Source organism: Bufo bufo, chromosome 2 (genome assembly GCF_905171765.1).
Source record: "Bufo bufo chromosome 2, aBufBuf1.1, whole genome shotgun sequence".
In the NCBI taxonomy this organism is placed as follows: Eukaryota; Metazoa; Chordata; class Amphibia; order Anura; family Bufonidae; genus Bufo; species Bufo bufo.
The window spans coordinates 301,661,120-301,675,974 of record NC_053390.1 but is presented as its reverse complement, the minus strand read 5'-3'; the positions used below and the strand labels follow the sequence as shown (position 1 = coordinate 301,675,974).

The 14,855-nt window shown below is 40.5% G+C and overlaps 1 gene segment (V, D, J or C); it reads right to left on the bottom strand.

Annotated features, from left to right (window-relative positions):
* Nucleotides 1-5,813: 5,813 nt before the first annotated feature.
* Nucleotides 5,814-14,855, bottom strand: part of LOC120989000 — a 28,004-nt gene continuing 18,962 nt past the window's right edge. The window contains 1 exon segment of the V gene segment in view: nucleotides 5,814-6,110. Coding sequence covers nucleotides 6,018-6,110 — 93 coding nt within the window.

Here is a 14,855-nt window from a genome sequence, read left to right as displayed (position 1 = left end):
TGGTCAATACTCAAGAGGCGGGTAGACAAACAAAAACCCACTAATTCTGACAAACTGCAAGAAGTGATTATGAAAGAATGGGTTGCTATCAGTCAGGAATTGGCCCAGAAGTTGATTGAGAGCATGCCCAGTCGAATTGCAGAGGTCCTGAAAAAGAAGGGCCAACACTGCAAATACTGACTCTTTGCATAAATGTCATGTAATTGTCAATAAAAGCCTTTGAAACATATGAAGTGCGTGTAATTATATTTCACTACATCACAGAAACAACTGAAACAAAGATCTAAAAGCAGTTTAGCAGCAAACTTTGTGAAAACTAATATTTGTGTCATTCTCAAAACTTTTGGCCACGACTGTATATATATATATATATATATATATATATTTATTTTTTATTTTTTTCTTAAACCATTTTCTTTTTTACACTTTTCTTAGGAATTCTTTTCTCCAGATTTTGCTTGTCAGGTTTAAACACGAACAACGGCATATATTTGTTTCCTCTTGGCGACCAATGATGTTGGGGAAGAAAAGGATGGGGAAAACAAAATTTTAGCCCAATCTTTTTGTTCTCCCAGGATGTAAGATGCCACCAGAAGCGATTAGCAGTGGTTCTCTCCCCATTAACAGCACATACACATTCTGCCTAACTGAACTTATATGTGTATGGGGCAGTCGGAAGATATAGCTGTTATCCAAACTATCGCACAGCCTATAGCTATTGAATTTGTATGGCCTGCTTAAACCTAAACTCTGTGTTTTAATAAATAGCTACACAAATTCTGTTATTCTGGATTCTGGAATAATGGAGGGAATGGATAACATTGACCATCATTCTTTTTACTCAAAATAAAACAAAACTAAGGCAGTATAGAAATGTCAGAATCAGATGTAATTTTCAATCATGTAAATGTGAATGTATTGCACCGCCTAGTGGATGTAAAGGTGTATTGCATGAGGAGTTTTCAACATTGCCTATATGTTCATGTTCACCACTGTGCCCCATCACTGAGAGCACACAAGTACAAGGCAGAATCAGACACGGTCAGGCTGGAGATGGATAAAGAGGTGGATGTATCGCTGGTCTCTGACTGGAATTTTTTAGGCTCCAAATCTGGATTATCACGTTTGAAGCTTGAATAGCTCTTTGCCCCCCGGCTGAGGATATAATGCATTTGGCGGGGGTACTGACGATACCAGTGCAGATATGGGGAAGAGCTACTAGATGAATAGTTACAGGATAATGTTACTGTTTCTCCAGGTTTAGCCTCCAGTTGATGTCTTTCTGAGTTGATGGCATTTCCTAGCACTGAACCTGTTATAAGAAGTTGGAGAAAATTAGAATATTTGTATTTATTCATATTTATTCATTAAGAAAGAAAAAAGTATAAATTATGAAAACATATAGTCCACTGAATGCATTATAGAAACATCGTTATATCGGAATGGATGTATATACTTATCAACAATCACATAGACTTATATACATGTTTACTTATATACACACACATAGGAATATAGTGAGAGATACTGTATCTATTGAGATTAATAATTTGCATTTACCTGATAGAAAACAAACTGCAATGAATAGAATATCCATCACATAAGACATAACTCTGAACTTTCTCCCCATTCTAAAAGTAGAGTATAACGTGCTAGAACAAGACATCACTGATGTGTACAAGTATACCGACTGCTGACTTCTCTCTTATAAGGTGGGAGGGATGTGACTGCAGTACATTTACCCATCAACCCTCTGTCTAAGGACAGTTTCTGCTGTATATACAATACTCAGTCTCCTGTGGAAGCTGTAATTATGGGTTATTATTGACCTTTTCCAGAAATAGATGTACAGTAGATTTGTATATTATTTTGATTTTAAGGCTGGCTGGTTATTTCCATAAAAAAATAAGGTTGTTGCTAGATTTAGTTTATTTGATTGCAGATTTTTTAGTGCAATATGACATTTTCACTATATGGCAGCAGCATGAAACACACAACTCGGAATGACCAATCCTTCCCTAATCACTTTTCCTGGTAAAACTCTAAGGCTTCTTTCACACGGGCGTTGCGGAAAAATGTCCGGGTGCGTTGCGGGAACACCCGCGATTTTTCCGCGCGAGTGCAAAACCTTGTAATGCGTTTTGCACTCGCGTGAGAAAAATCGCGCGTGTTTGGTACCCAAACCCGAACTTCTTCACAGAAGTTCGGGCTTGGGATCGGTGTTCTGTAAATAGTATTATTTTCCCTTATAACATGGTTATAAAGGAAATTAATAGCATTCTGAATACAGAATGCTAAGTAAAACAGGGCTGGAGGGGGTTAAAAAAAATAAAAAATCATTTAACTCACCTTAATCCACTTGCTCGCGATGCCGGGCATCTCCGTCTGACTCTTTTACTGTCTAGGACCTGTGGAGAGCATTAACTATAGTTTAAGGACCTGGGATGACGTCACTCTGGTCATCACATGGTACGTCACATGATCTTTTACCATGGTGAATCACCATGGTAAAAGATCATGTGACGTACCATGTGATGACCGGAGTGACGTCATCCCAGGTCCTTAAACTATAGTTAATGCTCTCCACAGGTCCTAGACAGTAAAAGAGTCAGACGGAGATGCCGGCTACGCGAGCAAGTGGATAAAGGTGAGTTAAATGACTTTTTATTTTTTTTAACCCCGTCCAGCCCTGTTTTACTTAGCATTCTGTATTCAGAATGCTATTATTTTCCCTTATAACCATGTTATAAGGGAAAATAATAAGGTTCGGGTCTCCATCCCGATCGTCTCCTAGCAACCGTGCGTGAAAATCGCACCGCATCCACACTTGCTTGCGGATGCTTGCGATTTTCACGCAACCCCATTGATTTCTATGGGGCCTGCGTTACGTGAAAAACGCACAAAGAGGAGCATGCTGCGATTTTCACGCAACGCAAAAGTGATGTGTGAAAATCACCGCTCGTGTGCACAGCCCCATAGAAATGAATGGGTCAGTATTCAGTGCGGGTGCAATGCGTTCACCTCCCGCATCGCATCCGCGCGGAATACTCGCTCGTGTGAAAGGGGCCTTAATCTACCTAAGGCTACTTTCACACTAGCATTTTGGCTTTCCGTTTCTGAGATCCGTTCAGGGCTCTCACAAGCGGTCCAAAATGGATCAGTTTTGCCCTAATGCATTCTGAATGGAAAAGGATCTGCTCAGAACGCATCAGTTTGCCTCCGATCAGTCACCATTCTGCTTTGGAGGCGGACAACAAAACACTGCCTGCAGCATTTTGGTGTTCATCTGATGAAACTGATCCAAATGGATCACACAATGTAAGTCATTGTGAAAGTATCCATTTTCTATGACACAATCTAGCAAAATAGAAAACGGATCCGTCCTCCTTTGACTTTCAATGGTGTTCAAGACGGATCCGTCTTGGCAATGTTAAAGATAATATAAACGGAACCTTTCTGAACTGATGCAGGCGGTTGTATTATCTGAACGGATCCGTCTGTGCAGATCCATGACGGATCCGCACCAAGCGCTAGTGTGAAAGTAGCCTAATTATGTCCCTATACTCTCCCTAGGACACCTATTTTAGTGTCTCGTGTCTGTAATTGCTTTTTTGTCAGACGTAGCCAACACATATGCACTCAGACTGTAAACTACACAAAAAATGGCGTCTATTCAGCCCAGAGGCTGAAGGACCTTCCAAAATTCTGCCCTTGATTAGCTCCCGCTCTTTAGGCTACATGCACACGATCGTTGTTTTGGTCCGCTTCCGAGCCGCAGATTTTGCGGCTTGGATGCGGACCCATTTACTTTAATGGAGCCACAAAAGATGCGGACAGTGCTCCGTGTGCTGTCCGCATCTGTTTCTCCGTTCCGTGGTCCGCAAAACAAATATAACCTGTCCTATTTTTGTCCGTTTTGCAGACAAGAAGAGGCAGTTATATTAATGGCTGTCCGTGCCGTTACGCAAATTGCGGAATGCACACGGACGCCATCCGTGTTTTGCGGATCCGTGATTTGCGGACCGCAAAACACACAATGGCCGTGTGCACGTAGCCTTACTCTGAGGGTCATATAATCTTCCATCGTCATCCTCCCTCTTTATTTTCTGTCAATTTTCACAGTAAAATGGCACTAATGCCATTTTAGCGTGATCTGTCTGAAGCAAATTGTAAAACTTCGGATTCGTTTGGCAACAGATTTTTTGTGATAATTGTAGCAAATACAGTTCTTCAAAATTAGAGTCAAGTGGCCATTACCATACTTACCAACATTTCAGTTTGTAAAATCAGGGTACATAGGTCCCGCTTCTAGAAACGGTGCAAATCCGCCTGGAAACATCCGTTCATGGGCAGGGTTTTTGATAGTCACACCCATTTTTGGCCCAAGACAGTGCAAATTTGCCAGGAAACTCAGGGCCAGTCCCAGCAAATTTGGGACAGTTGGCAATTATGCATTATAGCCTTTGAAACCGTGAAGCATGCCTTTATGGTGGCCCCAATTTTGTTCTCAAGCCTCTGAGGTGGGAGTGGGAGCAGTTCTCTCACTGAGATCTTCTGCTATGACTAATCTGCGCCTTTGTGCTTATTTTTTCATGCAATTTTTTCCCTGCTAAAAGGAATTATGAGACTGGCAATACAGAATTACTGGCCATTAAGTGAGCATTTGAAGAGTGGTGATATTTTTTGCAGGGTGCTAGGCATCGGATGACTGACCATAAATACTGTATTTGATGTTCCTGGAGTGAACTGAGACTTTAAGGGGTTATCCAGCTAGTAGATGAATAATTACAGGATAATGTTACTGTTTCTCTGGGTTTAGCCTCCAGTTGATGTCTTTCTGAGTTGATGAAAATGAGAAAATGTGAATATTTGTATTTATTCACATTTATTAAATGTAAAAGAAAAAAGTATAACTTGTGAACATATATAGTCCACTGAATGCATTATAGAAACAACTTTATATTGGAATGGATGTACATACTTAACCACAATCACATAGACTTATATACATGTATACTTACATACACACATATAGGAATATGGTGGCAGATATATTTTTTGAGATTTATAATTTGCACTTACCTGCTAAAAAACAAACTCAGATGAATAGAATATTCATCATATAAAACATAACCCTAAACTTTCTCCCCATTCTATAAGTATCACTGATGTGTACAAGTATACTGACTGCTGACTTCTCTCTTATAAGGTGGAAGGGATGTGACTGCAGTGCGCAGTGGCGTAACTAGAAATGACTGGGCCCCACAGTAAATTTTTGAACGGGTCCCCTCCTCCAGCGACTTCTTTGCAACCCCCACTCCTGTGGCTAGTCAAGATTGCCCTCTCAGACGAGGTCCCTCCATTTCCTACAGTGTATCTGCATATAATGTCATTTTATAATACTGTTAGTGGGGACCCTGTTAATAAAATCTTTCAGTCCTCATCCTATGTGGGCCCCTTCTGAGTTCAGGCCCCAAAGCAGCCGCTTCCTCTATATCTACACCCCTGGCAGAACATTTAACCATCAACCCAGTTAGTTAAATCTCTCGTGAAGCAAATCGTCAAATAGAAAACCAAGAGAGAGATTTATTTTAACTTCCACATTTCTTGAAAATGTTCAGTATAGGTGCTCATAAACATATAGTAGGTTAGAGGTTTCCTCTCTTTTATCCCTCCTTTTATTACAAGTGGTAAAGATGAAGATCAAAAACTATGCATGACACAAGTAAAATCTCAAATGTTTTTTTTTTTTTAATGAAAAATACAAAGATAGAGTTTTTTGTTTTTTTTAAGAAAAACTCCCAAGTCTGTAAAAGGGGATGGGAGGAGAGCACAGGTGGAAATTCTGTATTTCACTTTTATATAGATGTTATGGATGGTTTTCTTCCAGGTCTTGACTGAAATCAAATCCCCAGAAAAGTTTTCTTGTTAGTAAGGAAAAGGAGGAAGTTTTTGTTTATTTGTTTGTTTTAATTTTCTGACTTCTGAAGCTCTTATTTGATGTTAACAATGATATTTTAATGACGGGAAGGTTCTGTGGTTACTTCTTCACCATTGGCATCAGATTGGAGTGAAGAGCCAGTAGCTAAAATATGTTTCTGCTGTGCATCCTAAAAAAATGGCACCAAAATTCATTATTAAAGAAACACAAACTATTTCAGAAATATATATATATATATATATGAAACACTGTACTGATATATATATATATATATATATATATTTACTTCCATGTCTTCATGAGGTGTTCAAAATATATGTTCAGAAATCCTGGGTGGCAACCAACCCGTCACCACAGAGGAGCCATACAGGTTTTACAGACTAATGAATTGCAATGCTGCTAAGAAAACAACTGGCGTCTTCTCCAACCTGACGAAGGGGCATCAAGAGTTTTGGGAAAGTAGCAAGTATCAATCATTATAGAGCATTATCTAAGCATCTGCCATGTGTTAGCTTCTACTGTTATTTTTATAATTTAATTCTTAGACCGTATGTATACAGTCTATATGAAGATATCTGACCTGGCTTCAGGAAAACCATCATTGGGAGATTGGGTGATGGCAGGTATAGCCCTGTCAGTTATGCGCCTACCACCACACAGAATGTAATCGGCTCCACTCATCAGGACTGTGTTGTAAATCTGGTGGCAGAGGTTCTTATAGATGCATTAAGATGACTGTGAATAAATGAGAAGAAATAGTTAATATAAATGTTTTTTGTTTAGACTCTATGTTTGGACTATTATTCCACCATTAATGAGGGTGGCAAACTCTCTGCCTGTGTGAACATTAAAGGCCATGGAGGACAAGGCCTCTTCTGAAGCCTCATGAATCTCCTCTCTTCTGCAGAAAGATACAGACAGAGATGTTAAGTCCATATAGTATCTTCTACTGTGGCCTCTCAAACATGTCACCCAGGTAGACCATGGCAGCTCTGGAGACTGCTGATCTAAAATTTGTCATCTGCATGTAAAACAAAGAAGGAACAGTCAGATGAGTTGGAAGACGTCAGGAAAAGTTTGCCAAAAAATGCCAGAGAGAAAGCATTCTATCACATGTCACACGTTACTTAGCTATCTGGTGGCCTATTTGCTCTTAGAGATCAAGAATGTTAAATACATAGGTACTTTCTTACAGCTTATCCATGACATACTGGTTGATCACATATTCAACTGCTTCAACTTTATGCATTCAAATGTATTGCATAGTTTTAAGCTAAACCTAGTTTAATTTTCTGCACCACATGCCGTGCTATTAAAGGAATTCCATCCATACTGTATTGTAATACAATTTTCTATCCTTACCACCTTTAGTAGTAAGGATAATACAACAAATATTCAGAGAACTACAAATGTAAATCTAAAGTTATCAGGTGTCAAGTCCAGAATATAAGTGATGGTGTCCAGTGTTAGATCTAATAAATATAAGATTTCATGTATAATAACCTCATCGATGACAGATGACGTGATCTGCAGACTGGATCAAGTGCAGGGCAGGAGCTTCCATATCACATTGCTGCTCTGCCTGTGCCCGCTCTGATAAAGCCTCAAATGTTATGGATTTTACCAGGGAGCTGGCAGAGGTGCTGTTACAACTGCAGCTGTAGCTTCTGCTGCTCTTGGTGGCGAGAAGTGGGTGACTCTGAAGGGAATAGAGAGGTCCCTCCCTTTCAGGCATCTGCTCACCGAAAGCTGTCGCAAGCTGCGTACCCAGTGTTTCCTGGCAATAATATAATTTGGCCTCCCTTTTGGCGGGAGGAAAACATTCTCGCATTTTGCTTTGATAGTGAGGGTTTACAAGCATGGCTATTCAGTAATCATCAGACTGTTTGATTTGAATAATATTCCTGTAAGTGTGTAAGCAAGAAAGCACATAGCTCGCCATTCTGGCCAGCGTGCTCGAGGAACCAGTTGTTTGTTGCTTCGCTCCCTACAGAAACAATTTGGTGTCATGGCAGTGTCATCATCATCCTCCAACTCCTCCACCTCCAACACTTCTTCCATGGCAACTCCTTATCTTCCTGCTCCATGGGAGTTTCTCCTTATGGGTCCCCAACAGCTACGGGGCAAACAGCAAGATGTCTTAACTGTTCTTTTTGCACTGTATCCCCTGCTGCATGAGCTTCATCATCTGTTTTAAGATAAATATGAGGGAGATAGACAGTTCATGCCGCAGTTGTCCCTACTGACAAATTTTATGGCCTCTTCGAAGGTCTTCAGCACCTGACAGGCGTCTCAGATGAGCTGCCACTGCCTGACCTGCAAACAACACATGCCCACTGCTGTTTAGGCTATCTGGTGAGTGACAAAATCGTTTACAGCTTTCTGCTGCTCGCACAGACGATTTAGCATGTGCAATGTTGAATTCCAGTGAGTTGGAACATTTCGGATTGAACGGTATAGCGGTAGTCTGTTCTGTCACTGTAAGTCCAGGAGAGCATTTCTCACCAAATAAGAATGGCTGAAATGCTTGGACAGTCTCCTGGACATTGGCAGCATCTTGTGCAAGCCAGTATACTTTTTTAAAAAGCGTTGCACAACTACAGTACGTTAATGTTGTGTCCCATACAGGGAGCATGTATTATTTTCCCCAGGTTCGGCACAGCAACGATATTGCAACCATTGTCACTGAACACCTTGCCCACTTGGAGTTGGCAGGGTGACAGCCAGCGGAATGTTTGCTGCTTGATGTACTTTATCAACTGTTCGCAAATGTGGCTACTCTTGCCCAGGCTGATCAGTTCCAATACCACATGGCAACACTTGACTTGACACTAGTGATGAGCAGCATATTTCGCAAATTTTTATCTGAATATTCGCAAATTCGAAAATTCGCGATTGCAAAAATTGTAATTTGCACGTATTGCGCGTGCAATTTCATTACCTATAACAAACAATCACACAAAGGCTATATGCCAAAAGCCGGGTATCTGAAAGCTAACAACCTATCCATGAGACAGGTACAGTCAGCATACCTTACAATGGCAGCCTTGTGCACTATGAGACATTCAAGACCAGCTCTCTTCATTTTTTATTATAAAACTAGAAAAACCGTACATTACAATCAGCAAATTAGAGAAATCGATAAACATACTTAGCTCAAAATATATATCCTATCTATTCTATCTAAAAAAAAAAACAATCTATCTTATCAAGAAGAAACTTTCTATACTATAACTAAACTAAATTGTTCCACATACAGTACAGACCAAAAGTTTGGACACACCTTCTCAAAGAGTTTTCTTTATTTTCATGACTATGAAAATTGTAGATTCACACTGAAGGCATCAAAACTATGAATTAACACATGTGGAATTATATACATAACAAACAAGTGTGAAACAACTGAAAATATGTCATATTCTAGGTTCTTCAAAGTAGCCACCTTTTTCTTTGATTACTGCTTTGCACACTCTTGGCATTCTCTTCATGAGCTTCAAGAGGTAGTCCCCTGAAATGGTTTTCACTTCATAGGTGTGCCCTGTCAGGTTTAATAAGTGGGATTTCTTGCCTTATAAATGGGGTTGGGACCATCAGTTGCGTTGAGGAGAAGTCAGGTGGATACACAGCTGATAGTCATACTGAATAGACAGTTAGAATTTGTATTATGGCAAGAAAACAGCAGCTAAGTAAAGAAAAACGAGTGGCCATCATTACTTTAAGAAATGAAGGTCAGTCAGTCAGCCGAAAAATTGGGAAAACTTTGAAAGTAAGGGCTATTTGACCATGAAGGAGAGTGATGGCGTGCTGCGCCAGAGGACCTGGCCTCCACAGTCACCAGACCTGAACCCAATCGAGATGGTTTGGGGTGAGCTGGACCGCAGAGTGAAGGCAAAAGGCCCAACAAGTGCTAAGCATCTCTGGGAACTCCTTCAAGACTGTTGGAAGACCATTTCAGGTGACTACCTCTTGAAGCTCATCAAGAGAATGCCAAGAGTGTGCAAAGCAGTAATCAAAGCAAAAAGTGGTGACTTTGAAGAACCTAGAATATGACATATTTTCAGTTGTTTCACACTTGTTTGTTATGTATATAATTCCACATGTGTTAATGCATAGTTTTGATGCCTTCATAGTCATGAAAAAAATGAAAACTCTTTGAGGAGAAGGTGTGTCCAAACTTTTGTCTGTACTGTATATATGTTCCATAGTGTGGCAGCTGTTCTTCCCATCCTCTTCCGGTCCTGCAAATAATATATTTTAGGAAAAATGGAGATATCCAGCTCGAAGATGATGAAAAAATCGTAGCTCTATTGCGGTATAAAATCGTTGACATACAGGTCAAGTTTGGTAACGTGTTTCAGACCATAAACAAATAGCGGTCCTTCCTCATGACACATCGAACTTCTAACAAAACCGCACCTTATGGGCTGTTCACACAGCTGACCATGCAATCAATCGGTCACATGATCATGGAAAACAGCACACATGGCGCAATCAAACACATCTGATCAACTTGAATATAAGATGCACAAAATAAAATAAAATCACATATACTGATGAACAGCCTAAACAGGTGTACAATCAATGCACATATATGAAAAACAATGGCAGAAAAAGTGTATATATGTATATACTGAATGCACAGAGATATATAAAAATATACCTAGGCACATAGTAACTCCGCTAATAATGTAGAATTAAATCATGCCTTTTGTTGAGACCTAAAGGCTGTCTCAAACCAAGCTGAAAAATCCAATAAGCCTCCCGGTTAAGGAGTTTCCTTCTATGATCAACCCCTCTAGTTGGAAGAAAGACCCTTTCAATTCCCTGTGCCACTAGATTGGAAGTATCACCGCCATGCAAAATCGCTAAGTGTGTACTGACAGCAGACACATTGCGATTTTTGAAATGTGGGACATCAGAAATATGTTTTTGAACTCTGGTTTTGATTTCATTTTGTGGTACAACCCACATATTGTAATTTACAAAATTCTCAAGTTATCACATATACCGCAAATTTCGTATTACAATTCAAATATGACTGTATGGTGAATTCCTTATTGTTGGCGGTAGATTTAAAATTCCTAGTTATTCTAGTATGTTCGCAGCAGATACACTTAGCATGGCCACATTTATAGCCAGGGGCGTAGCTATAGGGGGTGCAGAGGTAGCAGTCGCTACCGGGCCCAGGAGCCTGAGGGGCCCAAAGACCCTTATGCCACATAAGAAGACACTGGTATTATAGAAAGCGCATGCTGTTCAAGTTACACCTCTGGCTGGACAGAAGGGGTTAGGTTAAGAATTTGGTATCAAGGAGGGGGGGGGGTGCAGTTTAAATTTTTTCCTCAGGCAGCACGAAGGTTTGAGGGAAGGGGGGCCCAAGCTGAACTCTTTCACCAGGGCCCATGAGCCTTTAGCTACGCCCCTGTTTATAGCTTCCTTTGTTTTTAAGCCAGGTCGATTTCTGCATTCTCTGTTCCGAAAACAAACTGTGGCTCAAAAAATTCCCCAAAGTTGGAGCCCTTTTTACCACACATTTCACCCCTTCCGTGACAATATCCATCCACTGGTTGTCAGACGACAACAGTGGAAGATATATTTTAATAATATTACATATGCGATCATATTCCAAACTATATTGTGTCACAAAAGGAGTGAAACTGCGCCTATGTTTAGATGAAATACCCACCTGGGGCTGTAATCCCGTTTTCGGAAAAAACTGAGAATCCCTATCAATAGCTGACACTTCAGTAACAAAGGATGCAATACGTCTATGTGAATAAGCCCTGCCAATCAACCTCTCCGTAATGTTCTTCGCTTCTTGTGCAAACAAATAAGTTCAATTACAGAAGAATTACGGCGGGCTCAAATTAATTCACCCTTTGGGATATTACGTATTGTGTGTGGTGGATGGCACGAAGAGGCATGCAAAAATTGTATTGCCCGCCAATTCCTTTCTGTATGTAGTAGTAGTGACCCGGGAAGTGGTGCAGTCCCCCTCCAGACACAAATCTAAAAAACATATGCATAAACTGTGATATTGGAGACTAAAAGAAATAGATTCCACACATGAATTGATGTAGTCAAGGAACAGTGGTATGGCCGCCACATCACCTGACCACACTAGCAGCAGGTCATGGATGTAGCGACCATACCACTGCACCAGACCACCAAAAGGGTGGGTGTCGATGAGGAGAAAACTCCCCTCCCACCACGCCATAAATATATTTGCTATGGAGGGAGAGAATTTTGCCCCCATTGACACCCCTGAGATCTGTAAATAAAAAACAAAATCGAACATGAAAAAATTATGCTGGAGGAGGAACTCCACCATTATGACCATGTATTCTTGAAGTTCATCTGAATAATCACTATACCTATTAAGGAACCAGCGAAGTGATACCAGAGCTAAATCATGCCACAATAGGTCATAAGGAACCAGCGAAGTGATACCAGAGCTAAATCATGCCACAATAGGTCATAAGGGGGAGGAAAAATCCCCTTGTGCACCTTCGGGAGCGCATGGAAAATCGACACAACTGGATGTTGTACATAGATTTAATCATACTCCTTATTATGCTGTTTTCCATGATCATGTGACCGATTGATTGCATGGTCAGCTGTGTGAACAGCCCATAAGGTGCGGTTTTGTTAGAAGTTCGATGTGTCATGAGGAAGGACCGCTATTTGCTTATGGTCTGAAACGCGTTCCCAAACTTGTCCTGTATGTCGACGATTTTATACCGCAATAAAGCTACTATTTTTTTTATCATCTTCAAGATCTCCATTTTTCCTGATTCATTGCAACGCATCCAGGTGCGTCATCCGAGCTCGGTTGGTGGAGGGGAAGGTGAGAGCTGCTGTGTGCTTTAATGTGATCTGCAAATAATATACATGCATTTCGCTAAAGGCTAGATTCACACAGTCCTTTTCCTCAATAAGATCTCATTTGAAGAGCAAGATGTTGCGCACCTTCCAGATTGCATTTTTAATACAATTGAGCATAATCCACATTATTCTCTTTTGTTTTTGGCCTTACTGTATTTTCTAAGGCTCCTTTCACATCACCGTTTCTCCTTTCCGTTCTCCGGCTCCATTGAAGAGCAGGAGAACGGAAAGGACGGATTCTGCAGATAACTGAGACCTAACTGAGCGTAACGGAACCTAAAGACCCCATAGACTATAATGGGGTCCGTTCGGTGTCCGCTCAGAACATGATTTTTGAGCGGAGACGAAAGTCTTTGGTAGAACATTTGAGCCTCTTTAAGCATATCTTCTTTTCTAGTTTTGTCAGCTATTTTTGAGACAAGACTTTTCTGTTTCATTACTTTTTTTTTTTATAAATTGTTTATTTTATTGATTTTTTTATCAATGAAAAAATAATACAGGTACATTGTCTCATAGCACAATCGTAAGAGGCAATACAGGTACAATACTATGTTGCATAACGTCAGTATCAACAAATGTACTTTAGTATACAAAACATACATTTTGCATCTGAGGCCCATAAATGCACCAAGGGCTGAAACCACAAAAGGACATAAGACAATCACAATGACACGACACATAGGGGAAATTAAAGGAAGGGGGAAAAATAACAGTCTGACTGGTAATCAAAGGTCTTTTATTGTAAGTGATCAAAAGCGTCATCCCATGTTTGCCAGATCTTTGTAAATCTATCGACTGAGTTAGTAATACATGCAGTTAAGTATTCCATTTTTCTAACTTCTCTTACACTATGCATGAGGTCCATTCGGGTAGGTGCGTCTGCCCTCAACCAAAACCTCGCAACTAGGCGTCTGGCCGCCGTTAACACCTGAAGGACTAATAGGAGGAATTGTTTTTTTAATGACATTTTTGGCATATTCAGTAAGTAAAAAAAAGGTGTAAAAGGAAAACGAATTGCGAGGAGTTGAAAAAAGACAGACTCCACCATTCTCCAGAAGGGCACAATCACAGGACATTCCCAGAAAATGTGAAGGTGGGTCCCCTCACCTGTCGTACACCTCCAACATCTATCAGAGATATCTTGGCTAAAGTGTTTTAATAGCTGTGGGGTATGATACCAAAACATAAGCACTTTATATGTGTTTTCCCTATATGTGACACATGAGGACGACTTCGCTGCCCGTTCCCATATCTGTTTCCACTCTGCATACGTTATAGGTTGGCCTAGAATTGCTTCCCATTTAGACATGTAGGAGTGAGTGACAGAGGAGGATGATAGGATAAGATAGATGCCTGAGATGAGACCTTTCGTTGTAACAGTCAATTTACAAAGTTTCTCAAACGGCGTGGGGGTTGACACCTTCGTTGAGTGAAAGAGGTCCGAAAAAAAATGGCTAATCTGCACATATTGATACCTACAAGACTCTGGTAATTGATGCAAGGAACGTACCTCGTCAAATGAGAACAAGCCCAGAGTCCTATAGTTTACAACATCCGCAAATCTGAACAACTTCTTGGGAAACCATGTTTTAAGAAAAACTGTGCTCATTCCCAACTTAAATAGTGGGTTATACAGAAAGGAGACCATAGAAGATTTTTCTGATGCAAGTGAAAACAGTCTGTTACACCTCGACCATATGTTACATGTAAAAGACATAGGGCCCAATAGTTCAGGTCTAAGTGAGGGTTGTAGGGAGTACCAAATAAGTGAGTTCGGATGTACAGGGGCTATCCACAACTTCTCTATTTCTATCCATCTGGAGTACGCGTACATATTGGACCAGGCTGGCAGTCTTCTAAGGTGTGTAGCCCAGTAATATTTTTTAATATTTGGAACTGCTAAACCACCTTGAGTTTTGGGTGACATTAAAATTGAGCAAGCTATGCGATGTCTCTTTCCATTCCAGATGAACCTGAATATGGATGATTGAAAATCCCGCAGCTCCTTCTCAGGGACAGGAATTGGGAG